The sequence below is a fragment of the Musca vetustissima genome, unplaced genomic scaffold, assembly GCF_032173495.1.
Source record: "Musca vetustissima isolate MV318-11 ecotype Yass unplaced genomic scaffold, APGP_CSIRO_Mvet_v1 utg15158, whole genome shotgun sequence".
Lineage (NCBI taxonomy): Eukaryota > Metazoa > Arthropoda > Insecta > Diptera > Muscidae > Musca > Musca vetustissima.
Window position 1 is genome coordinate 448075 of NW_026887821.1, and position 27011 is coordinate 475085.

Genomic DNA, 27011 nt, shown 5'->3' on the forward strand with positions numbered 1-27011 from the left:
TATTGGAAAAAATCGTCCTTTTTTATAATCTTAAGGATTTATTATTAAATAATTAAATATTAAAATTCTAAATATAAACTTTTCATATTAAAAAAAATGCAGTTTATATATATTTTTTAACGAAAAAAATATATCTGCAAATTAATATTTGAACTCATAAAATTAAAAATCAATTTTTCAAAATATTGCAATTAAAGCAGTTTGTTCCACTTAATTTAAAATTGTTATGTAAAATATTATTTTTAATATTTAAAACCAATATTTGTATATTTTAATATTGAAAATGTAATTTTTAAAAAAAATATATAATTTTCTTTAAAATATATATAAATAATTATAATAATAAGAACTAGTTTTAAGTCTATATTTTATAAACTGTGTAACATTTATATATTAAAAAATAATTATTGTAATTATTATTATTTTTTTATTTAAATAATTTTAAGTTTAGTTCATAAGTCAGTACTAATTTTCTTTAATTTTGTGTTATAAAACAAAACCCCTTTATATTTATTTATTTTATTTGAAAACAAAATATGAAAATATCATAATGTGTTTATTTTTTTGTGAAACAAAAAACAAACTAAAACCTTGAAACAATTACTGAAATCAAATAGCAAGGAGCCTGATCTGGAACTAGAAGGATTATTGAAGCGCCATTATACAACCGTGGCGTTTTTTCAGGGAACCATGATGAATGCCGTCGATTTGGAACGAGTCAAGGTACACAACACCACCAATCAGCCAAACAAATCAGACTCAAATGCAAAAAATGAAAACAAAATCTGTTTAAAAAAATAAAAAAAAAAAAACATTCTCACCACAATACCACCACAGAACATAGATCCAAAAACCACCCAAAGTGAATGTATGATTATTCCTTGAAAATTATTCCCAAAAAAAAAAAAAAAAACCAAAAGAATGAACGTACAAGAGACCATCAATCAAAGCCCCTCCTCTTCGTCTTTTGTTTCTTTGTTCCAAATAAAAAATTTGCAAATTAGAAAACTGCAACCTTTCTCATATCACAAACCAATTTCTGGTAATCAACAGGAATACCCGCCAAAAAAGAAACATTTTCTTTGCATCTGTTTAAAATCCTTGGTTTTATTTTTTAGTGTAAAATATCAAAAACAAATTTCACAAAAAAAATCCAATTTAAATTTTCTATCAAATTCAGCAAAACAGCCAAAATGTAAATGAATGAAACTTTGCATTGCATTTTGAAGTGCACTCCTTGCCTCGCAAACCATTTTGCTGATGAAAAGGCTTGAACAAGCTGTTCCGAGCCAAGAAATGAAAGCTGAGAGACAAGTTCTTATCACTGCTGCAATTTACTTTTTATTAGTTATTTTTTTTCTTCCAATTATGGCTTTTACCCCATCAAATCATTAATTTATTCGTTTTGGACTTGGCCGCAATGTGAAGCATTGTTGTGTTGTGTTTCATAATTCTCCATTGCTCCATGGGATGGCAAGAGGATAAATGGAGGAGGTTATATTTTGCTCATCATATAAGTTCCTTGTGGCGATATTAATTTTAAAATTTATTAAATATTTTAATTAAGTTAATTATTTTGCCATGGGAATAATTTCTTGTCTGTTACCGTCCAAGGTCACTTAAGGATTATTGCCTGGTTAACATTTCCATAGTTAAGTGGACTAATTTATTTTATCATAAACATCACCGAAGGACTTCTAAATGATGACCAGTTGCTCTCCCCTATGATTCAGCCACCCCAAATTTATTTAAATATTTATTTATTTTCTATTCTATTTTTGGCCAATTTTTACAAATTATTGGTTGCCACTGCCACAACAATGAATTTTGCTTAATTTTTAGGACCCTTTATTTTGGTTATAATTTCTGTTCAAAATATTTTTTTTAGTTTTAAATTTTTTATTTTTACTTCATCAGAAATGATTACAAAAAACTATGTGCTTTGGATCAAGTTATCAATGCTTCAATGGAATGACATTTATTAGTAAATATATATACATACCTATTTTGAAACTTTTACTTAGACATACTTAGATTGAAATCACTACTCTACTTATTTCGTAATTTCTATACATAGGCAACTGCTTCAAAACTTAAAAAAAAACAAATTTTTTAAATTTTTATATACAATTTATTTCAATTCTAAGTAGAATTTCTTTTACTTTCTCTAAAAAATAAAACAAAATATTTTTTAGGTTAACTATTTTTAACTTGTGTAATAAGTATTTAAAAAAAATTATAAAAATTATTAATGTATTTGAAAAAAAAAAAAATTAAATTACAATTTCGTTGGAAATTAATTATTTAAAATTGTTTGTATATAGTAAATTAAGTTTGTTATTTTTCCTTCTAGTAGTAAGAAAGTATTTGTATTGTATGTATAAGAAACTGGTTTTTATTAGATACTACTAACCTCTTAAGTTTTAAGACTAAACAAATACTCAAAAACAACAAAATGTTAAGGTGAAAAGGGAAATTCAAAAGTTGCAAGAAGTCTAATCTTAATCTTAATAAAAAAATAACACAACTTTTTAATTTGCCTTTTCCCCTAAACTATATTTAAAAATATACCCTTGAATTATGCACCTGTTATTTATTTCTTATAAATTCTTGTCAACCAAACCACCTATCTCAAATTGATCAATATATTCTCGTCTAAAAAAAACCAAAAACCTAAAAAATCCCCGCTCATCACCACAACAATTCAATTTCAACTGAAAACCTTTATTTATTTTTCTCAAAAACAAAAAAATCAATTTGGACCAAATCCACAACAATCCACAATTGGTAACAAACAAAAATCATGAAAACAAAACCATTGGTAATCCACAAACAAATTCCAAAGAAAACCACCCGATTTGGAACTAGAAGGTTTATTCAAACGCCATTTTACCACAGTGGAATTTTTCCAAGGCACTATTATGAATCCCATCGATCTACAAAGGGTTAAGGTAATACAAAAATTTCTGTTTGCATTCTGTCCATTATTCAGTTTTAAGTTTTCACACTCTCTCTTCGATTATTATTTCTCTTTTCATTTAACTCATTCATCTATTACTATGTGTTCTTCTATCACCTTGCATACTAAAAGAAACGTACGAACAAACATAAAAAAGAAGAAGAAAAAAATTATAACAAAATAATGCATATTAATGTTAAGAAAATATAAATGTTGTTTAAATGTTAATAAAATGTTGTAACCAAAAAAAAACATTATCGTCACTCACAATATATCTCTTCTAAACAACAACAATAACAACATAATAATATTCTCTATCAATAACTTATTTTTACTCATATGGTAGAACAAACAAGAGGGAAATAATTTTATAAAATGCATCTGATTTGGGAAATATTCCAAAAATAATGAAATTAATACTAATAAATATGATCCTTTCAAATTCTCTCGGTCTTACTCTATTATGCTCTCTTCATTACAGAATAATATATAAATAATCTATTCTCTCTGTTATTGAAATTTATTCGAATTTTCAAGACTTTAACATTTTCTATAAAAAAAACCAGTAAATAATAATAGTACTTTAATATTGAAGAATGTTTATTACGATACCCTACACAACTACACGAACTCTAACTTTCTGAGGATGTTTGAAAAATTCTGGAATAATGATATATGCCCCCTCTTGTACAGCCCCCTCTTGTACAGTCCTTCTAATTACTTGTCCAGATTACCTTCACGGTGGGTGTGTTGTGATTTTCGGATTATACTCTACTCGAAAACACACAAAAAATTATGTTTTCGGTCCATTTCATGCCAAAATTTTAATCTGATCATCACCGAAAATTGTAGGCGTTGTTCTTGACCATAACTGGAACTTCATGAAAAATTTCAAAGCCATCAGCGCGATATTTCTCCCTTTAATGTGGTAATGGATTACTAAATAATATCTGAATACGTAAGCACATGTAAATATTTGACTGTAACTCCCACATCTGAGTAGATACATCACTATATTTGGTATCAATTTAAAGGTCAACCACTCCTCTTGGATATGTTATCAACTCCTAGGGTCTACATCCTCCAGGAGTAAATATATATGCCATATAATACAAATTTTGTCATTTTTCACACAAAAGTCAGGGTCCATTTGACCCGCTAAATATTGACCGATCTTTATCAAAACATGCACGCTTATTCTAACCCTCCCTTCTCCATGCAAAAATTCGCGGTGTTTGGGCCATAATTGCGGCCTCTGGAGCGACCAGAAAAACCGACAAAAATTTAAATTTTTTTATAAAAATATTAACCGATCTTTTCCAAAAACAATAGGGGTCTTCATTGGCCAGAACCCATCCTACATGCAAAATTTCGTGAAGATTGGTCCATAACTGTGGCCTGTATCGTGTTTACAAATTATAATGGACAGACGGACGGACTGACACACATGTCTAGATCGACTCAGCTAGTCGAGATATGACGATCGGTATAAAAATTAGGACCAATATTTCGCGGCGTTACAAACATTTGGGGCTGCACAAAGCTATAATACCCTGACAACATAGTTGTGTAGGGTATAATTAAATAATAATAGTACTTTAATATTGAAGAATGTTTATTACGATAACCTATAGATTAGGAGTGAAAAATTCCTAATGACTATTTCAAAATCTACCCGCGAAAACGGACTAAATTTAAGAGAATTTTCAACAATATTTAAATAAGAAACGAAGCATAATTGTAACCTTGTTTGTTGTACCATATTCTACACACAGATCCCATATGGCTATTTAACTTTTAAAGCTGTCTGGCCACATATAAAGTTAATTCCAGAACTTTTGTTTGATTTTGTGACTATTTTAAACCAAACTAAATATGTTTGGCAGCGAAACAAAGCACGAAATGTTATATATTTAAACCAGTGTTTACAAAGCGATTATAGCTAAAATCACCTTTTAAGCACATCGTCGTAGTATTTTATGATTTCAATAACGAGATTACCAAAAATTTTCTTCACAATTCCTAGACACTAGGGAAGACTGGGGCTTGGTCAGGTGACTAAATATTTAAATATTTTTATAAAAATCTAAAACTTGAAATAATGATTTAGCGTCGCGAAAGTAAAAAATCAAATTATAAAATTCCTTGACCAATCCCGAACTTCATATAATACCCTGACAACATAGTTGTATAGGGTTTAAAAACGATTTTTTATGCCAAACCTGCCACTCTGTCTGATAAGCTTCTTCAAAATTCTCAAAAAATTGACAAATATTTATTTTTTTAGAAGAAAGATTTGGTAAGCAATAAAACATATCATACCCAATTACAGCTAATTTGTAATTGGGTATCGAAATGCGTTTTCAAAATCCTCAATCATTTTTATTAATCATTTTCGGTAGGGAGATTTGGCAGCCAGTGAGTAAAAAAACTTTCCAAAAGTCCTCAAAACACGAAAAGAAGGGGTAAACATTAAATGGGAGTATTAGCAAAAACGTATCCGATCTAGTTCATAGGTACAGCTGAAAAAAATATCTCAATTGGTCTAGAAATCATTAATTTTGCGCCGCTAAACCATTGATATCGACCAATGTGCGTCGTTATGTTCTGCCAGCCCAAACTGGGTCCTAACATTTATATAAGGGCATATTCCGAAACATACATACATATATTAAAATTTATTTGTGTATAATTGTTGTACCCACCAACAATTCGGAATGTAAAATCACTGTCACTTCGATTAAAAAATACGTCTAGGACAAGCAAAATACATTAAATGAAATGGGATCAATGAACGGGTCAAAGCATCAACATTGAATATTATGTGCCATTTTTGAACCCTGAATGCCAAATCACAGCCTCTTCCGAGTGTCATACATGCGGCTAAAATCTGAAAAATAAGGTATACCAATGTTTAATACCAAACTTTCTAGACCTTAGACTTTATATGAGGTCCATATATTATGCTACATAAGTTGTTATCTTTCGAGAAAACTAACTACCCAATAACATGTATGAAATTTGCATGTTGGAAAGTTCGGGTAAAGGTTTCCAATGTTCTGTGCCTTTCGGAACAATAGCCTTGCGTAAACTGGGAATAACTTCATGGTATTATTCCTTATATATCGTATGATCTTGCAATACGTTGCCGTACGTTTTATGCCTAAAAATTCATAGAATTAGTAATATCATTAGCGGCCTCTCTGATATCTACTAACACCAAACATTTATTTGCAAAAAAAAAAAAAAAAAATCGATTGTCATAAATGGCCATGGCATGCCTCTCAACTAATGTTAAATGCAGGCCACACCAAAACACGACTGAACATTTTATCTGACATAAAAAAATTCTGACTATCCAAAATGACCCCAACTTCATGTTTATATTGTATATATGAAACAACATTAAAATTTTCAATTACGAATATGGCCATTCAGCAGTACAAGTTTTACAATAACAATGGGAATCTGAGTGTTCGACGCTGATATTAGATATTCTCACTGCAATTGTAAATAAAATTAAATTTTTTATAATTAAATAATTTACAAATATTTCACTGGAAAATTGCAGTTTGAACATCTTATACATATTTCCTCTATCCTATTAATCATTATACTCTCACAAATTATATAAACTTTAGACTTCTAAGTAAGTGAAATTATTATAAACAATATTTAAGTTCAAATGTGAATAAAGGAAATTTTATATAGCAATGTAAATATGTACATATTAGTTGTGTGATTAAATAAAGGTCAAATGGAAATTTAAAACACAATTTCATAAATATATGCGAAGCTTTTGTTATTTGAAATAGCCAAAAAGGAAAATATATTTCAATGACTACAATATAAATATTACTAAAATTAATAATTCGAGACATGGTTTTGTCTTTATCTATGAAATTGATTGCAAATTTAACATTACTGTCTTAAGTACGATGGAGGTTTTATTTTTAAACTTATTTAAATTAAATGTATTTTAAGTTGTGGTTCCAATTTTGTATACAAAGTATTGATAGGAATATTTGTGCTGATCCTAGGTTTCTTATGAAAGATGAAGAGTTACATAATATAAAAATTTAACGTCTTATCAATAAATTGAGTCATATTTTGGAAATGTATCGTAATAAAGAAGTCAATCGAATACGAGAATCCAGCTTAAATCAATATCGTGTGACTGATTTTTGATCAACATCCAGCAAAGACAAATAATTGTAATAAAAAATAAATGATTGAAAAATTCTTTAATCACACAACTTGTTAGTGAATTTCCTAATTGCACTTAAATGTTGTTTATATTGGTTTCACAAAAACACAAGCATAACCTAGCATAACATTACAACAACACAAATAAAAACTATTTCCACAAGCATAACACTTTCAAATAACTACTCTTTGTAGCTTTAAATGTGATTTCATTTCTATCGCTAAATATTGAAAACAAACAACAACTAAAACACCCTACACCAACAAACAAAGAAAACAACAGCAATGTATAATGTATTGAATTCAGGTCAAATATGTTAAATGTAAATGTTTCAATATATATAAATTAGAAAATGTTTATTCATAAATAAAAAAAAATATTTAAAAAGAATTAATAATTTCACGAACAAGAAACGAATAATTATTAAATTAATAAACTATTTATACACCTAAGAAAGAATTATAGAGTAATTACTTATTAAGTTTGTTATTGAAATACAAAATAACACCATACTTTTCCCCTCGTGTACACCACAATATTTGATGTGTAATTTCAGTGGGAAAATGATGGGAGTTAGTTTTTTTTATAATTACAACTTTTTTGTAATTTTTATATATGTAAAAATATAAAATTAAAGTAAAAGTTAAAAAACAGTAGCGAATTCATTGCAAAATAATCAAAAAGATTACTTAACAGTTTATAATTTTTGCAAAAAAAAAAAAATAAATAAAAAAAATTGATTATAATCTTATGAACGAAGAAACTATACATACAATAATTAGCAAATAGCTTAGGATAATTGTAAAACAAGTTGTAAATTTAATTGTAAATGTGTTGTTAAGCAACATAATTATTTGTAATGGTAATGTCGAGAAAATAAATACATAAAACTTTATAAACTTAACTAGTTATAAAAAAATATTATCTCGACATAAGATTTACAAAAATTATGTTTTCTTGTATTAGTTTATAGATTTCAATTACAATACTTTTTGAGCTAATTTGTGAAATTTATAATTTTGTAAATTAATTTTTTTTTATATTTTTAAAGCGCATGCAGATTTATTAGTTTAAATAGAGCATGTGTATATTGTTCATTTTAAATCAATATATTTATAATAGTTTAGGAACATATTTAGCAATGTTTTTAACATTTTTATTTTTTTCTTTTTTTAATTTTAACTTTGATTTAATGGTTTAAATATAGTTAACCGGAAAATTACAGGATTTTAGGATTAAAATTAATCCAACAAGCATATTTTAGTAACGGTATATTTCCCACAAAATGCAAAATTTTTAGTTTATTATGCCTTAAACTGTAAAAATCTACAAATATTGAATGTTAAAAATACATGTACGAACATTTCAATCTGTGGGACTTCCATGGTATACTATCTAACATCAGGTGGACTAAAAATTGTTTTGGTGTCAGAAGAAAACGAAATACCAAACTACACACACTTATGTTGGAATATTGGGCTAGGACCTTGAAAAAAACGTGCATAAAATACCAAATGATAGGAGATACCATTGTGACAGAACACCATTGTGACCGGCCAAAACAAGCATTTAAAAACCATGTTTTAGAAATATATCAATATGAGTGGTTAAAACCTTTCTATGTTTCTAACACTCAGCGGAACAATACAGACGGTCGTGTCCAACCTTGTTATACTCTGGGAAAAATGTGTGATCCAGGATTTTTTTCTTCTCTAATTTAAAATAAAAAAATATTGAACGACATTTTTTGTAAACATTAAAGTCAAGGTCTATATGACCCGCCAAACTCAAAATCAATATGTAAGTTTAACAGAAACTAGGAATGTCAAGATATAGCGCCACCAAGGGTAATATCGTTAAACTATTAAAGGAAGCATTGTTTGTAGAAAACAATAAATTTCTCCATTGCCGAGGCTGACTTAGATGGAATAAAAAATCTGCTTAGATGAAATAAAATAATATTAACGAAACTGACACAATGACTAATCGAGTAAGATGGCGTCGCTTTGCTTCCAAAAGACCATAGCTGAATTGATTCATATAGTCAAGTTATGACGATGTGTATATTAAAAACTGGCTCCCGGACCAGATATGTTCCATTAGAAATAGCGACGTAAATGGCATGCATTTCCGTCGTATATATTAGGTTGGGGGAAAAATCTATTATTTTTCGGTAGATGGTTATTTCAACTTTTAAAAAATTGCCCGCCGTTTTCGTTCCACCCTATTAAATTTTTACGTGTTTCTTGCAGAATCGTAATCAGCGTCCTCGAAACACTTATATGTGAGATTTATTTATTTCATAAACCCACTGCCCTAAAATGGGATCTCTGGCCCATAATGCATTACCATAAAATTGGTCGTTAGTTTTGTTTTTTTTTTTTTTTTGGAAAAAAACATACCGTTACTAAAATAATTCAATAAACATATTCAATAATTTAATAATAATCTATTTTTCAAATTTCATAGAAAAACAATCCAGTCTAGATATAAATTCCTAGCACATTATTTGAACCATATTAATAGCACCCGGTATTTCTTTAGGGATATTTATTCTCAGATATCTCAACATTTTAATCAAAGGACTCTAATCAATTTATTAAACCTAATCTCTAACCAGAAGTTATTATTTTTTAATCATTACGCAATTCCCTGTACCATAAATGCAGTAGAGAAAGGATATAGAGGAATGTCTCGTATAAGAGAAAAATGTTTCACAAAATAATTGAGTTATTCACTCTTATACTTATATACAATTATGACCTATTCGACCTACTTATATCCGTTTCCAGCAGCATAAGAAATTTTATTTGAATTAGAGATCTAGGTGAACAGTTTTCAAAAAAAAAAAAAAAAAAAAATAAAAAATAAAAATAAATAAAATAAAAAAACATATCTGATTATATTTGCAATGTGTATATTTTTTAAAGAGCAATTTCCTTTAAACTCACATTTGACCTGATGCAGCACCTTTCACCAATAAAGGCTTATATTCAAACAATTATTACACAAAAATATTATTCAAAATCTTTCCACTATTTTGTTAAAAACATTTGTTGTTAATGCATGCAAAACTTCTTTCACATTAATGTTTGTTGTTGTACTTAAAAAATGTATATATGTATTTGTAACCAAAAGCACATAAAAATGATTATTATTAAATGTTTAAAAGCAATATGTTTGTTCCCTCAGTAAATAACATGAATAAAGATTTTTGAAATAGAAAAATTGCATTCAAAATATATTTCAGTTATAAATATGAAATGAAATCTATGAAACGATAAACTAATTAAAATAATACATAAAAAATATTTGAAAAAACTCCTTAAATATTTGAATGGAAAGTCCAAAGGTCAACTCTATCAAGTACAATAAAATATTTTTATTTGAAATTAATTGTATATCTTAAAAAATTTATTAAGGGAACAAATCTATTGTTTTATTTGTTTCTTCTTTTTCATTTATCAATATATTTTCTTTGTGTTTATTTTTTCGTTCCTTTCATTCTTGTGTTTCTCTTCGTTTTTGTTTTCTCTTATAATTTTTGGACCATATAAATATATATTTGTTTTGCATATAAATAAATGCTTACTTCAAGTCATCATCTAATTCATAAATGGGCTTTCAATTGTTGACTCTGTGTCACCCATACATACAACCTACAACAATAAAAAAAACAACAATACTCATACATACAATATTATATGTACTTGTACATGTCATTTGTCAATTTGCATTTGAAAAAACAAAAAACAAACACGAACAATAATTAATAATCAACAAAAAACAAATATTCGTCCAAACACATACTATATAAATATTCAAAAGACTCACACCCACACATTCCAACCCACCCAATCACAAATAAACCACATCTATGAAAGGAAAATCATACGACAATTCATTCAATTCAATTAAAAATAAATAAATAAAACTAATTCTACAACAAATTCTACTGACAAAATAAACAACAACAAAACAAACAAAAAACAAAACATCTTTAAATGTATAATAACTTTATTATATTCTTCTATAATACTATTATTAAGGTCCATGAAGCTGATGCCTGTTTAGTGCTGGCAAATAAATATTGTCAGGATCCAGATGCCGAAGATGCTGCCAATATAATGCGCGTCATTTCTATCAAAAATTATAGTGATGATATAAGAGTTATTATACAATTAATGCAATATCACAATAAGGTAATAATATTGGTTTTAAAATCACAATCCAATTAAGTATGCTAGACTAAACAAAAGCGAACAAAAAAAAAGAAAATTTAATCTAAAAAAACGAAAAACAAAAAATAAGCTATGAAAATTTATAAAAAAAAATACCGTAAAACTAACTTACACACGCACTCTCTTAAAAAACGTATGCATGTATATCGGAAGTGGATATTGAGTAGGTCCATATGCGTACATATGTGACCCAGGCAAACAAACAAACAAACATTCTGTCTCCAAAATGTTGTTAAAAAAACTCGTATGCTATGTATGTGTTGTCGTCACCCAACCCCCTCAACCACCACCTCAAATGATTTCCCCAACACCATCACCACTACTAACAATGTCCGTGTGGTCCGAAAAATAAAACTACCATGATCGAATGGAGATCATCCTCAATCCCCCAATAATTGGGATTGTGTAATCAAACGCCTTTCCATAATTTCCCCCTTTCCCCCACCCTGTTTTTGTTTTGTTTTCAAAACCGATCTTGTGATCAATGCGAATGAAAAAAAAGATTTACGAAACTCAATACCACATATCCATCTAAATACTCGTTGTTACAATGCGCCATTGATCCTTCCAGTAGAAAAGTGACAACTTCTCCGGAAAGTTGTTGAGTTGTTCCGTAACCGGCTTTTGATGTTGTTAATGTTCAATACGTAATTTTGAAATCAAAAATCAAAACCACCAAAAAAACCCAATCAAAATTTGTACAATTTTTATTTGTAATTTTGTAACATCCAATTGTAGGCCTATTTACTTAATATTCCCTCGTGGGATTGGAAACAGGGTGATGATGTCATTTGTTTGGCGGAACTGAAGCTGGGCTTTATCGCACAAAGTTGTTTGGCGCCAGGATTTTCGACCATGATGGCCAATTTGTTTGCTATGCGTTCCTTTAAAACGGTAAGTTACAACTACATCCATGATTAAAAAAAAACACACAATTCGAATCACATCCCAACTCTCCCTGAGATGAGGGAGAGTGGGTGGTGAGAGATATACAACAACTACAAAGAAACTAATCTTAGCAGTAACCAACCAACCACACACATACATTATCACCACCAAACATTACCAGGAACAACCGAGTGCTCTTCTTCATAGAATCTTCTAGTTAAATCATTTTCTTTTCGCTAGCAACAGAAAACAAAATGAAAATAATAATTTTTTAAATAAACCCAAAAAAATAAAACCATCTACCGATTTAATTGTTAATTCGCTACAGTCGCCAGACATGCAGTCTTGGACAAATGATTATCTACGTGGCACAGGCATGGAAATGTACACAGAAACCTTGAGTCCGACATTTATCGGGATACCTTTTGCTCAGGCCACTGAGTAAGTTTAACAAAATGCTCTGGCATTTGTTTTAATTGTCAAATAAAGAAAAAATACAAATAAATTTAAAATTACGCCTATTTAAAATTAAGATGTTCTAAGAATCGTATAAATTATTCGTACACTTACTTGTATGTCTATGATAAATATCAGCAACAACAACAAAAACATTCTACACACACACACCTATATACCTCTACTACTTCCTGTCTGAAAGAATACATTTTCTTTGATTGTCTTTATTAGTTGAATTTTATTTTATATTTTGGAATTGTCTGTCTAAAATAAAGCTTTAGTTTTGTTTTTTAATTTGAGTTATTGAATTTTAAGCTTATTATTTCATTTAAAATTCATTTACTTTGTATAAAATTGTATTATAAGTTTTATTTCACTGAAATATTGCCATGTTTTTGAGTGATCAATTAATTATAATAATAATGGAATAGTCCGAAGTGAAAATTACACAGTTGATAGGCAAGGAAAATGTCAGACCTTCATTTCTGTAAATATTATAATAAGTTGTGTAAAAAATTGTGTTGCGATTATTTTCCGGTTAAGTAGTAGGTTTGCCAGCCTGGCTGTTCTTAGCTGAATTGTCCAGCTTTTTTACGACTGCGCAGTTTGAAGCTAAATATAATTTGTCCAGCTAAATTGAATAAAACAGCAAAACAATTCAGTGGATCCGGTATTAGAAAACAGAGGGTCACTCTTGGTCCAAACGTTTCAGATAAGATTGACATTTTGGAAATTCGTACTAGAACGGTACGAAAAGTACTAAATGTGGTACCATTTGTATTTGGCGAACCGGTAGTGCTAGAACTGGAATTTGGAAATAAAATTACTGTTGAAGTGTTGGATTGGGGTAAGGGTGTAGTTTTGGGAATTTGTACTTTTAGATACTAAATGGTACAAAATTTGGTACAATTGGGATTTAGGTGAACCGATAGAGCTAGAAACCGGAAATTTGAAATTAAGATTGGGGTATATGGGATGTTTTGGGAATTCGTAGGTAGTTATGGAAATTTATATTAATATCCACTAAATGGTACTATATTTGGATTTAAGTGAACCAATATTTAAAATTTAGATTTTTTGTGGAAAAAGTATACCAGAGTACAAAGCGTAATAAATGATACCAAATTTAGTACAGAGCTAGATTTTTGTTGCGGCCAGAATTGGTGTGTATGATAGTTTATGATAAATATAATATTTCAGATAAATTCGATGGTTCTTTATAATCTCCAATTTATACCATTTTATTATTGGACATAGATCAGGTAAAAATGGAAAAAGTCCACGAAAACACACGATTATCAATTTTTAGTATTTAAGAACTATGTCTGAAGTCTTATGAGCAAGATTTTGTAGAACACTTGAAGGTCGTAAAATCCTTTCTTGTGACTGAAACTCATAATAGAAGCTGGATATGTTAAAAGATCTTCATTAGATTTGACAGAATATTGTCATGTCAAAAACAACTGAAAAAGTGTCAGCCGGTGTTGCCGACTCAGAGGTCTACGGAATAAATCACAGGTTTTATTATAACCTTTATACAAGGGGCTGTACCAGAAGAGGCAACCTCTTCCTATAGACCCCTAATGGATAAAATCAGACATTCAATTATTCTGTACTTTTTATATTTATTTATTAAATAATTTTTCAGCAAAAATTTGACTATGAATTTTGTGTGAGGGGCACCAGAAGGAGGGGACCGATGGGTCCCATCTTCCAACTTAAACTAAGTTTGAAAGAAATATTTTTTGCATTAGATCGTACTATTGTTATTGGTCTAAAAATTTTTTTAAATATTTACCCAATGTAGAGGAGATACCCGAAGTAGTCCCAATTTTGGATTCAATCCAGGCTAGGTAAAAATATTACGATGTGTAAAATTAGGATGAAATTTAATATTCTGTTCGCTCCATATGAAATTTACAAGTTTTCAAAATTTTGAGCCTTTGTGGGGTAGGTACTAAAAGGAGTGGACCGATGAGTCCCAACAAAAAACAGACATGATTACATGGTGCAAAGTTTGGTTTGAATAGGATGCTCTGGGCGCATGATATAATATTATAAAATGCATTTTCAGCTCATTATTTACTGGAAAGGTACCATTATGTGGGAGGTGCCAGGTACTTAATATGGGATTGAAAGAAATTTTAGGATGTGCACAATTTGGATCATATCGGACATTCCATTAACCTAATATTGGATTTATAAATATGTAGAATGTTGATCCTTTATGGGGACTTACTAGAAGCAGTATATCAATGGGTCCATCTTCGGTATCAACCAAGGCTAAGTAGAGTTATAAATTCTACAATGTTTGGTTCACGTCGGATAAACCATTCGCATTTTATCATACAATTAATTTCCTGGATAATTTTGACCATTAGCCATAAATCAATAACCTGAAATAGCCGAAAAATATAAAATGATTTTACCCCATCAAGTGATAATTGATTGATTTTGCAAAATAGTCAGGCGTAATCACAGTTGGTTTGTTTATTAGTGGCGAACGTATGGCATTGTCCACATTTCATACTCAAACGTTAAAAGCGATACCACCTCACTGAGAAGTTTGCTGGTGCCTGAGACTCCAGCATTTTGTGAATCGGAAACTGGCAACTGTAATTTCAATATTGATTACAGCAAAGATCCAACGGGATGCACAAGTCATTTGAATGTGTGAAGAACTCTGAAAGATATATTCTAGCCATTCAAATTTTATTTGGGTGGCCTAATATCGTACTAGTATCAAAAAATAATTTGTCGTCCTTAAGAACGATTAAAACTCCAATTTTTCCAGGCCTTACTTACACATCATATTTTTTATAAAAATGTCTTGGAATAATAGGGTTCTAGGTTAAATTAAGCAATTTTTCATTGAGTGATTATTAGGGTTCAAGTTTTTCTTAAAATTTTGTATAAAATTCAATTCACACTTCTTATATAAAATACTATATATGGGCTACTAAATATGTTGAAACACATTTCTTTCATAACATTTTGTTTGCTGCTAGTTTTTCACTACACTGCTATGTTTAACAACTACATTCAACATTGTGAATATAAAATGTAGTCTCATAAATCATAAATACTCTAAATTACATATAGTTATAATGAAACTCAAAAACATGGCATGATCTTTAATTTATTTCCTTTTCTTTATTTTTTATTGTTGTACAAAAATTTCCCTTGAACATAACATTGTGTTTTGTACATTTCTCAAAAAAATAAAAAATATAAAAAACGAAAACAACAAAACATATCAACAACATCAAATTAAATTAATTGTATTGTTGTAATTATTGTCAAATATTTTTTTTACAAAAACAAATTATGAAAGAAAAATACATTGCTGTCTATTTCAAATACATACTCGTATATCTGATATTATTTATGTTTCTTCATAAATGTGTTAAAAGAACGAAAAAAACAGAAAATTGATTGCCTTCGATGTTGTGAAACAGCTTTTTATTATAATTGTACTGCTCCATTTAAAAAAAATAAAACTAAATAATAAATTAAGTTCAAGAAACAGAAACAGAAACGAAACAAAAAAGAAATATAAATAAGAAAACGTTTTTCTTCATGTATTTAGTTCTCTTATTGTTATTATTACCGTTCTTATATTTACTATTAAAAATTATGATTATTATTATTGTCATTACTGTGTTATTTAATAAGAATTTCATTTTGATTTATTGGTTTTATTGTAAACATGATGACTTTCTTCTTATCTACCATCAACTACAACTCTATCTACTAATACAAAAATTCCAACAAATACTAAGACACTACTATTATTATTTTTTACTACAGACATATATCTTCTCTACATGTTCTCTATATCGATGTATACATTTATTTATTTAATTTTTTTATGAAATGCTTAATGTTGTTCGAGGGTGTTATGATAATTCGTCATTAATGTAAAATTTCATGAATATGGCATTTGTTTTTCGTGTATTTTTGGTTAAATTTGCTATTTTTGATTGATTGATTGCATACGCTAAATTTAGTATTTTCAAATTTCATTTTTCTCCAATTGACAACTTGTTTCGAAATTTCTGTCATAAAGCCCTCGAATTGAAAAAAAAATAATATTTTTTATGTGCATAAATGTTGGATGTTATAATAATGGAAATATTATTTTGTGATGATTTTCAAATGTTATATTTTTTAAACTTCCTACCTGTTCTGAAGTGCAGAGGTTTTATACTGGATCTGTAAAAATGAAATTAGTGGGCATATTTTCGTGGAAGATAAATTATATTTATAAAACATTTACAGTGAGTGTAATAAGTATTTTGCCTCATACGAATTTGACGAAATTCCAATATATTTGACAAAAGCCAGCATATTAAAGATGTAAATTGAATTATGTGTGATGGAATATGTTTGTGGACATGTTTAGATCTTATTTCTTCAAGAATCACTGCGAAAGACCCATTGGCCTCGAAGGTATCGGCTAAAATCTATAACAACCCAAAAATGTTTTTCACAAAAAAGTATTTTGCTTTTTATTATTTTATTAGAAAAAAACACTACACCTCGCACGTTTGGTCTTTCTTTAACTACCATTAAGGATAACCATATATTATAAGCGATTCGGTGACGATTCCAACAAACCGCGGAATTTTTTCGAGAGTAGTTTCTCACATCTAACTTCAATACATTCTCCAGCAATATTTTATGTCACAATTTGTCATTTCTCGTCCTAATATCAAAATAAGAGCATAAAATATAGTGGTGGCAGCTTCAAATCATTCCAGATATGTCTTGAGCAATAAAATGTTGGTTGTGCAAAATATAACGCGAGAACTATTAAATCCGAAATTCGACAAACAAATTATTTACAAAAAATATCGTGAACTCCCATTTTTCTGACTTCGAAATCGGTATGGTACATTAATATCGATCTAGGAACCAATATATATGATAAACATATCAATAAGGAGGTCAGATTCAAAGATATGAACGGTTCTGTTGCAATATAAATACTTCTTATTTCGAAAATAAATAGATCGACTAGTTTATTTCCTGCTGCATTTTATTCGCAACTGATGGTTTTAATCAGAGACAAAATATTGAATGTGCATTCGCCATCAGCTACCCCAGCTTTTCAAAAGACAATACTACTCGACGAAGAATTATGTTATTGTTATGGTTTTAGAACCGTTCATATCTTTGAATCTGACCACCTTGTTGATATTTTAATCACATATATCGGTTTCTAGATCAATATTAATGGACAATAACGATTTCTAAGTCAGGAAAATGGGTTTCGCGATATTTTTTTTTAAATTATTTTTTTGTCGAATTTTGGTTTTAATAGTTCTGAACTTCCTGTTCTCGCGTTATATTTTGTAAAACCTTCTTTTTATTATTCTAAACAAATTTGGGATGTTTTGAAGCCGCCACGACTATATTTTATACTCTTATTTTGATATTAGGACGAGAAATGACTAAATGTGACATAAAATATTGCTGGAGAATGTACTGAAGTTAAATGTGAGAAACTACTCTCGAAAAAATTCCGCGGTTTGTTGGAATTGTCACCGAATCGCTTATAATATATGGTTATCCCTAATGGTAGTTAAAGAAAGACCAAACGTGCGAGGTGTAGTGGTTTTTTTCTAATAAAATAATAAAAAGCAAAATACACATAATTCAATTTACATCTTTAATATGCTGGCTTTTGATGAATATATTGGAATATTGTCAAATTCGTATTGAGGCAAAACACTTATTACACTCACTGTATATTTTTTTATAACACAAAGATTGGCTAATGTCAATTTCCCAAAGCAGTATTTTACTTACTTATATCTAAGTATTCGTTAATAGAAACATTGCCCATCATGTCAGTTTACCCACTATAATTTCTACACATCATGGCGGCCGTGGATCAATGGTTCACACAACAATAATGTTAGGGTATTAAACGTTTACGTGGCTCACGGTTTGTAACGCCACGAAATTTGGGATCAATCGTCACTAAATTTTGCATGTAGATTTGACGAATACTATAATTTTGGAAAAGATTCTGGCAAATAAGGGTCAAATACCTATTTTTTACCAATTTTTCTATTAACCCGAAGGACTCAACATAAGAAAATTGTAGATGGCATATTTGGTAAAAAAATAAGCATGGAGAAGTTGCTAAAGTGAAATGGTTGGCCTGTAAATTTAATATTCTCAGATTGTTTAGTAGTGTTATTATTGCACACGAGGGTGTCGCAAAATTTAGACCAAACACGGTAATTTGTTCCGCAGACACTTAATGACAAATTGTAGTTGTGTATATTTCCTCGTCCGACTATATTACTTCTAATTAAATCGTTGTCATCTTCTTACTCTTCTATCGACGACTTTTCACCTTTTGACATTCCAAATATTGTATTGAAACCTAATGAAATGAGAAATGAACCTACAGATGTCATCTTCGTATTTAACGTAGTTTAATACAAATATTACGAAATGTAAATTAGGGGTCTAAGGGAGCCTCCGCATCTCGGTTTCAAAAACTTGAATTTTGATTTTTTTTATTTAATTCGAACCTACACTAATTCAATAATGTCCCTTTAAATTTTCAATTGAAAATCTCAACAACTCTTAAAGATATAACCGATTTATTTGTGGTCGAATGAAGGTAATTTTTCCAAAATCTAATATTGAGCCAATCGGCGAAGTTCTTCCTTTTTTTTTTGTAACATAGTCTGTAGTCAAAAATAGGCGAATTAAAAAAAAAAAATTTTTGAGCGAAGTCAATAATCCTAGTACATACGAGAGCCAGACACCAGCCTTGGATTTTCCGGATTTCCTTGGAATTTCCGGATTCCATAATCACCAAAAACAATAACAACCAAATTTTGCAAATTATTTTTCTTTTCTTTTAAATCTTCAATTATATATGTGTAAAGTTACAAACCTTAACATGCATTGATGTTCATTTACCAGCCCAACAAAAATCTTGAAAATTTAAAATCGAGAAAGGGGGAGGTCCCTTTAAATACTGACAATTTGAGGATGATATACCAAATGAGATGGATCCTATATTTAGGTTTCATAAAATTACACTATGTTCAAAATTCTGGTTGAATTCATGTTCCTTATTAGCAATATATGATATGATTATAAATTTACCAAATATTGAAGATTTAGGAAAGGTACTAGAATTATATGCCTCTTTTCACGTCATATTATAAATTTATATGTAGAAGATTCTGGGTCACGTTCACTAGTTGACGTCAGAGCATGAACGACTCCCAAAGCCTAGGTTCTTCTTCTTTGAATCAGGAAACACCTTGGAACTTCCAACGTCCATAATTGGCACATGGATATTGCTGTAAATAAATATTTTAAATACAACCTCATACTCAGATAGGGGTTATATCGATATCTAAAAATATTTTACAAAATGCAATACGCGATATTTTAGGTCCAATTTGGTACGTTGTGTACAAATTCGAACCAATCGAAAAGAATCTTTAGATATTTGGATGGATGAATGGATTGGAAAACCGGATGGAAATATACATGTGGTCTTTATCTAAAGCGGAATCGATTTCAATACTATCTGCCCTCGGTGCCCTCTGCCCTCTAAATCTCCACCGATTTCGATGTGGACCGATATATCCCACTTACAATACCAAACATTTTAGACGTACGAGCAATGCTCGAGCAAATTTCTGAGTTATATCATAAATATTTATTCGAAATGTTGCAAACGGAATGATACATTTAATATACATTCAATCTTATGGTGGCGGCTCGTACCCATAACTAACTTATTCACTAGTATGAAGTAATCGACATCTGATTTATTCCCAAAATAATTTGTTTCTAAGACATTAAATGAATTAATAACTTTCCATTACTGTAACATCCAACAATGTAATGCACACATTAGGCATTCTCACTCATGTTCAAATCATCAAGAAGAAAAAAGAAACAGATCATTTTTTTATGAAAATCGATTTCACATTTTGTAAACAAAAAGAAAAAACTAATAAATAACTATTTAAGAACATACAAAGCAAAACACATAGGGTTAGTGCTATAGTTAATTTTTAAGGCTGCAGCAAAGCAAAACAACAAAAAGATATACAAAAAACAGAAAAAACAACAACAAATTAATTAAGCTCAAAGCTTTTTTTCAAAATATGCCAATTTGTTTTTGTTAAGTTATTATTATTGCAAGTGTACAGAATTTTCGTTGCCAAAACAACCAACCGACCAAGCAACTATCTATCTGTCTACCCTTTCTATCGACCAACAAAAGAATAATGCGAAGCAAAAAAACTAAAACTGTGTGATAGTAGTATGGTTAAGCATGGTTTCCAAGCCACCACCAAACAATCCATAACCACAAAACAAACTCACAGAGGATGATGTTGATGATGATATGCACACATTTTGGAATTTCAACCTAAACCCAGCTCCCTCCCAGCTCTCAAGAAAATCAAAATACAAAAAAAAAGAAAGGTTGTGTGAGGAGAATCATCGTATCGAATGAATGGCGACTCAAATGTAATAAATCTGCAATTCTCTATCTAGCCCCATATTCTTGAATTTGTTTTTCTTGTATTGTGTGCTCCTGCGACCTCCTGACCTATGTAAGAAAGTGGCGATGACCTGTTGTCACAAATCATCACCTGATTATCATTTACATCGATTTAACAAAAACAAAGTAAAATTCATATATACAATGGAAATTCCCATTCCAAAAGAATAACAAAAATTTTTTTTACAATCCAAAACCAAACCACCTATCAATAAAATCAACCCACCCACTAAACAACCAACCAACCAAACCCACCTTGAATACCTAAACAAAATTCATAATCATAGAAAACTTTGTTGTATATTTAACTTTCAGTCTCCAGATACTCAGGCCTGGCAAAATGATTATCTTCAAGGTACAGGGTGTGAGATGTATACCGAAACCCTATCACCTTCATTTACCGGCATGACATTCCCACAAGCCAGCGAGTAAGACCCTTAGAGATGATTTGTTCATACCATATTATTTCTCTCTTCTTCTCTCTGAATATATAAACGTATAACTACTTACTTACTTACAACCTTACTTACCTTAACTTATATATTTGAGCATACCTCCATCATACCAACAACAAAACACACACACACACCCACATATGCATACAAACATACTTCTAAAAGAAAATCATCCGGCAAAATATCATTCCACCAAAGGATTAAAATACGATTCACAAATACATACACATGTCATTAATAGTTGAAATTATCAAATATTTACACAGTGTCTTGTAAAAAGTTTGGGAGAGGGTTTTAAATATAACAGGTCTATGGGAGATATATAAAAAGATATATAAAAGTTTTTTGAAGGTATTTAATTAATAAGAATATTTATTTTAAGTATTCCATATATCTCTAATAAAGGTTATTTTTTGATCACACCTCATATTTCTGACCCAATAATAGTTTATACACTTTTTCCCATTTCAATAGAGACAATTCCAAAATATAAATTTTTAAATCTAAGTAGGAAGGCTGAAACGCCCATAATTGGGTGAGGCCAAGGGACCTTAACGTAAATCTCTTCACTAGAAATACAAAAATAGGAATGAAGAACCCGTTTTTCAAAACAAAGTGATAGCCATAATAAAGTTAAATATGTGGGGGTCATCCTAGACAGGAAACATAAATGGAAATATCAAAATAAAGCCCACAGGTGCTGGTCCTTCTGCAGAAGGTCTGTAGGGGTTTTAAACCAAAGATGATGCACTGGATCTATAAAAACGTTATTAGACCGATTCTAACATAAGCCTCGGTAGTCCATCGGACAGCAATGGCCAAAAAATGTTATGTAAAATTGTTGCAGAAAGTCAAGTGAGCTTTGGTGACATGATGAGATAGCGGAAAACTAGCAAACATGCCACCTGTTGTTACGCAGATGGATCGGGAATGGGATTTTTCGTAGAAGATCCGAGAAATGTTTAGGACAATCAAATACAATGATGTTTCTTCTTCTAGACTCAAAAATCATTTACCACGTATTTTTCTGAAGTGCGAGAATAATGAAGTTATGGGGTGTCAAGCTATGGCTGTACGACACATGACACATCAACTCTATGTTTTCGCCGGTCCACACATTTAAAAACCCCTAGTTTGAGCCTCACTCGTATTTTCAAATTTCTCCGAAGACTTTAGGCAAACCCTCATACGTTGCTTGAGCTACATCGAAGTGATTTTTCCAGTAATAACGTTTGCTGGAATAAGACTTTCGACAATTGGTTCATTATCGCACATGAAATGAAAAAAAAATCACATAAAAACACTGTATGACAAAATCGAGGTCATGGTCTGTAGTGTGGATAATTATTATTGGGGATAAAAGACCTTGGTGAGTATATAAATACCCTCGAAGTAAAAGTTCGTAATAGGTCAATGTTCGGAGATATGGCGTGGTTCGTACGAATTATTTTCTAAAAAACATGTATTGTTAGGCCAAATAACATAAAAACATAAATTTCGAAGAGAACCCGTGCTAAATTTATTGAACCGGACTGTTATCGGTTATATTATCCGGTTCAAAAATTTAGAAAATCAATGGAGTGAATTGAACTGTCCGATTCGTCCGAATTATTTTCCAAAAACATATATTTTTAGGCCAAATATCTTTAAAAAATAATTTCGAGGAAAACCTGTTTTTTTTTGAACCGGTTATTCAGATAACAAAACCGGTTTCAATACCCTATATGCATATTATAAGAAAGCTAGCTAGAACCGGACTATTATCTGTTTTATTATCCGGTCCTTAAAAAATAATTCGTACGAATCCGACAGTTCAACATAATAAGGAATGTATACTGAATCTATTGAAATAAGTTTTTAAGGACACGAATCTGGTCAAATTGAGAATGGACCAACTAAAATCTTATGAGCAATATTTTTGTAGAATATTTCGAGGATGAAAAATCGCATTTTGTGATATTAGAAGACTGGTTCAAAAAATAAATAACGAAAATGACATGCAAGGAACCGAGTTAGAAGGACGGAATGTTCTACAAAGAAGTTCCTCATTCGATTTAAGAAATGTAACCTCAATACATACATACAATAGCTACAAATGAAGACATGAAGCTATCTCTTTAAGAATAATAGGGTCACGAGCAAAAAAAAAAAATAATCACGCCATATCCCCGAACTTTGACCTGTAGCGATTTTTTTCGTCTAGGTTTTCATATACTCCACAAGGTCTTCCATCCCTAATAGAAATGTTTCACCATCCAAAGTCAAGTTTTTGGTCGAAGGGATAAAAGTCGAAAAACGAATTTTTGTTATTCGATAGAAGTCGAAAATCTATTTTGATTCGACTTTTTTGTGAAAGGCAAAGGTCGAAAAGTCGGCATTTGATCTATTGTGAAGTTGTTATATAGATAAATGCAATTGAATTCATACTTAATTTGCATAAAATCACAACGAATATATGGGCCTAGCTAAATCGCCTTCAATAATGTCTCCAAGATATTACAAAAAAATCTAAGGCTCCGATACTCTAGATGGACCTTCAATTTATGAACATTTAGATTTGTCCAACGTCTATTTAAAATTTAGAAACGGTGTAATTATATAGAGATCGAAATGTCTCGTGGTTCAATGCAGATAATTTTTTGGAAAATGAAAATAAATATTAAAAATATTTTATATTTCAAATTTGTTGATTTCCTTCTATTTTGATAAGATTTCATACTGTTGTCAAATTTGAAGTTTAAAAATCACCCCCCCCCCCCCATGACACTGTGTAAATGGGAAAATTTATCACATCATCACATATTGGTGTAAATAGTCGTCGCATCATATCTTTATTACAAAAAACACTCATTAAAACGAAAAAAGTATTAAGAAAATACCAACAAACATGTCATAACATGAGCATCCAACAACAATTAAAACTTTTTAATACAAGAATTAAATCGATTGTTTTTTAAAAATACTTTAGTTTTTTTTAGCAAGAATATAAATGACATAAATGGAATGCCAATAATTTTTTAATTAAGAAAACAAAAATAATATTTAACACCAACAATAAATTCTACTTTTATTTCGAATAAACTTCGTAACGTTTTCTTAGTGATTTACAAAAAAAAAAAAAACAAAACAAAACCGAAAAAAATGCATTTGAAACAGCAACCTATCTAACACCTCTGAAAGTTCCACACCTGTAAAGCATGTTGTAATTTTTTAACAAATCCTCTAGAACAACAAATTTCCTACAACAACAAAGAGTAGTTTGAAACAACACTACATCCACCCGAACACATAACCCATAGTCTCTCCTTTTGTATGAATGTCTATCTCTTTCTCTCTAACTCTCTGTATTTTTGGATTACTGTCCTTTCCATTAACTGTCTGTGTATTTGTCTTGGTAAAAAGGATATTTACTGTCTTGTAAATTAGAGTTTTTTTTATTGTATCTAGACTTGTCTGTTTTCTTATTATAAAATATATATGCTTAATTTTTTTTTTTAATTTTTATTTTGGCTTTGAAATCTTTATTCAATAATTAGTTTGCACGATAATGCATTTTTGTCGTAGTTAAATGCCTGTCTTTCTGCCTGTATTGTAAATAAAAACATATATACATATATATAAATAATTATTATGACACACTTTATTATCTATTTAATAATAAAAAAATATAATATATTTTAATATTATATTTAAGGGCTTATATCTAAATTATTTTTAATATATTTTGAAATATTTTTATTAACAATTATTTCTTTCTTTGTGTGTGTTCTTCTGTGTCCTTCCCATTTCGTAAAAAATTAGACTGTGTTTCTCCAAGCTGAAACTTCTATTGCTGGCCATTGAAATAAAAGGCAATGAAGATGGTGCCGATAGTAAAATCTCCATTAATCCCAGAAATGCCAAGATCCAGGCAAATACTCAAGGATTTTTCATAGCACAAAGTGCTGATGAAGTCAAAAGGTAAGTAACGTGAATATTAAAACAATGGTAAAACTGTCAAATTTAGACATAGCCCCTGACTACAAATCGATACGTTCCTATTTCGAATCCAAACGGAAGGCAAAAAATTCTTTCAATTGAATCATTCGAATAACTAACCTCGACATCAATGAGAATAGGATTTTCCAAAGAGAAATGTCAAGACTGAATTGATAAGCAAGGACCTCAACCACTACACTAAATTCAAGAAGACGTTATTTCTAGACAACGATAGATGGCAGCCTCATCATCTAGGGCCGGCTACAGCAGACCAATCCAATAATTATTAACGAAACTAACGCAAGACACAATTAAAACCACAGGATTTTATGGGATTGGACATTGGCACATGAAAATTGAAATCAAGATCAACTTGAAATGCCCAAAAATAAAAAAAACCGACACACCAGCCCACCGTTTCGCTTCAACGCGGGAGTAAGGCAAGATTGTCTATCACGACAATTTGAAAGCTTATGCGGATTATGTCTGTGTTCTTTCTTACAAGATATCTAACTTACTTAATTAGCTGGCTTGTGACACTAATATTTGACAGACCATGTTTCGAAATGTTCTCTTCCACTTCATCTTTCCATGGTTCCCCTTCTATGTGAACCATCGCTTTTATATGCCTTTTGAGCTTTTTGGCTCGCTTTTATATGCCTTTTGAGCTGGGGCATCCTCATCCATTCTCACAACATGACCTAACCAACGTAGTCGCTGCTGCTCTATACGCCTGACTATGTCGAGGTCCGAGAATAGATGGTATAGCTAATGGTTCATTTGACGCCGATACTCACCGTCGCTGCAGATCGGCCCGTAGATCTTTTGGGAGAAATGTTCTCTCAAATACCCATGCTTCTTATCCATTCACTATCACGGGTAGTATCATTGTATTGTAGAGTGTGACTTTTATCTGACGAGAGGTGGCCTTGTTTCTGAATTGCTTACTTAGACCATAATAGCAACTGTTGGCCAACACTATTCTCCGCCGAATTTCAGAACTGATGTCATTAGTTGTTTTTTATGGCGGTACCAAGGTATATGAACTCTTTGACTTCCTCGAAGCTGCAGTTCTCAAGTTCCACAGTTGGTCCGAGTCTACTGGGCATCTTACACGTTGATACTATCCGCTTGGTCTTCACGCCATTTACTGCCAGGCTCCTTCTCAATTTGTTTAAATGTGGCTGTTCGCAATGTTCGATGTAATTGGCGTAGGCGAGTAACATGTTTTGTTTGGTGTACAGAGTGTCATTCCTGTTTCTGTTAAATC

The 27011-nt window shown here is 30.3% G+C and overlaps 1 protein-coding gene across 35 annotated transcripts in view; it reads left to right on the forward strand.

The window, feature by feature from the left end:
• LOC133335537 (calcium-activated potassium channel slowpoke) overlaps positions 1-27011 on the forward strand; it is a 147528-nt gene that overhangs the window by 83437 nt on the left and 37080 nt on the right. For 19 of the 35 annotated variants that reach the window (XM_061543823.1, XM_061543813.1, XM_061543829.1 and 16 more), the window contains exons 9-13: positions 2846-2951; positions 11216-11368; positions 12146-12301; positions 21624-21736; positions 25565-25723. In XM_061543823.1, the coding sequence (XP_061399807.1) occupies positions 2846-2951; positions 11216-11368; positions 12146-12301; positions 21624-21736; positions 25565-25723 (687 nt within the window). Of the gene's footprint in view, positions 1-617; positions 724-2845; positions 2952-11215; positions 11369-12145; positions 12302-12623; positions 12737-21623; positions 21737-25564; positions 25724-27011 lie in introns of all 35 variants that reach the window. The other 16 variants (XM_061543815.1, XM_061543834.1, XM_061543835.1 and 13 more) reach the window with 3 other exon arrangements.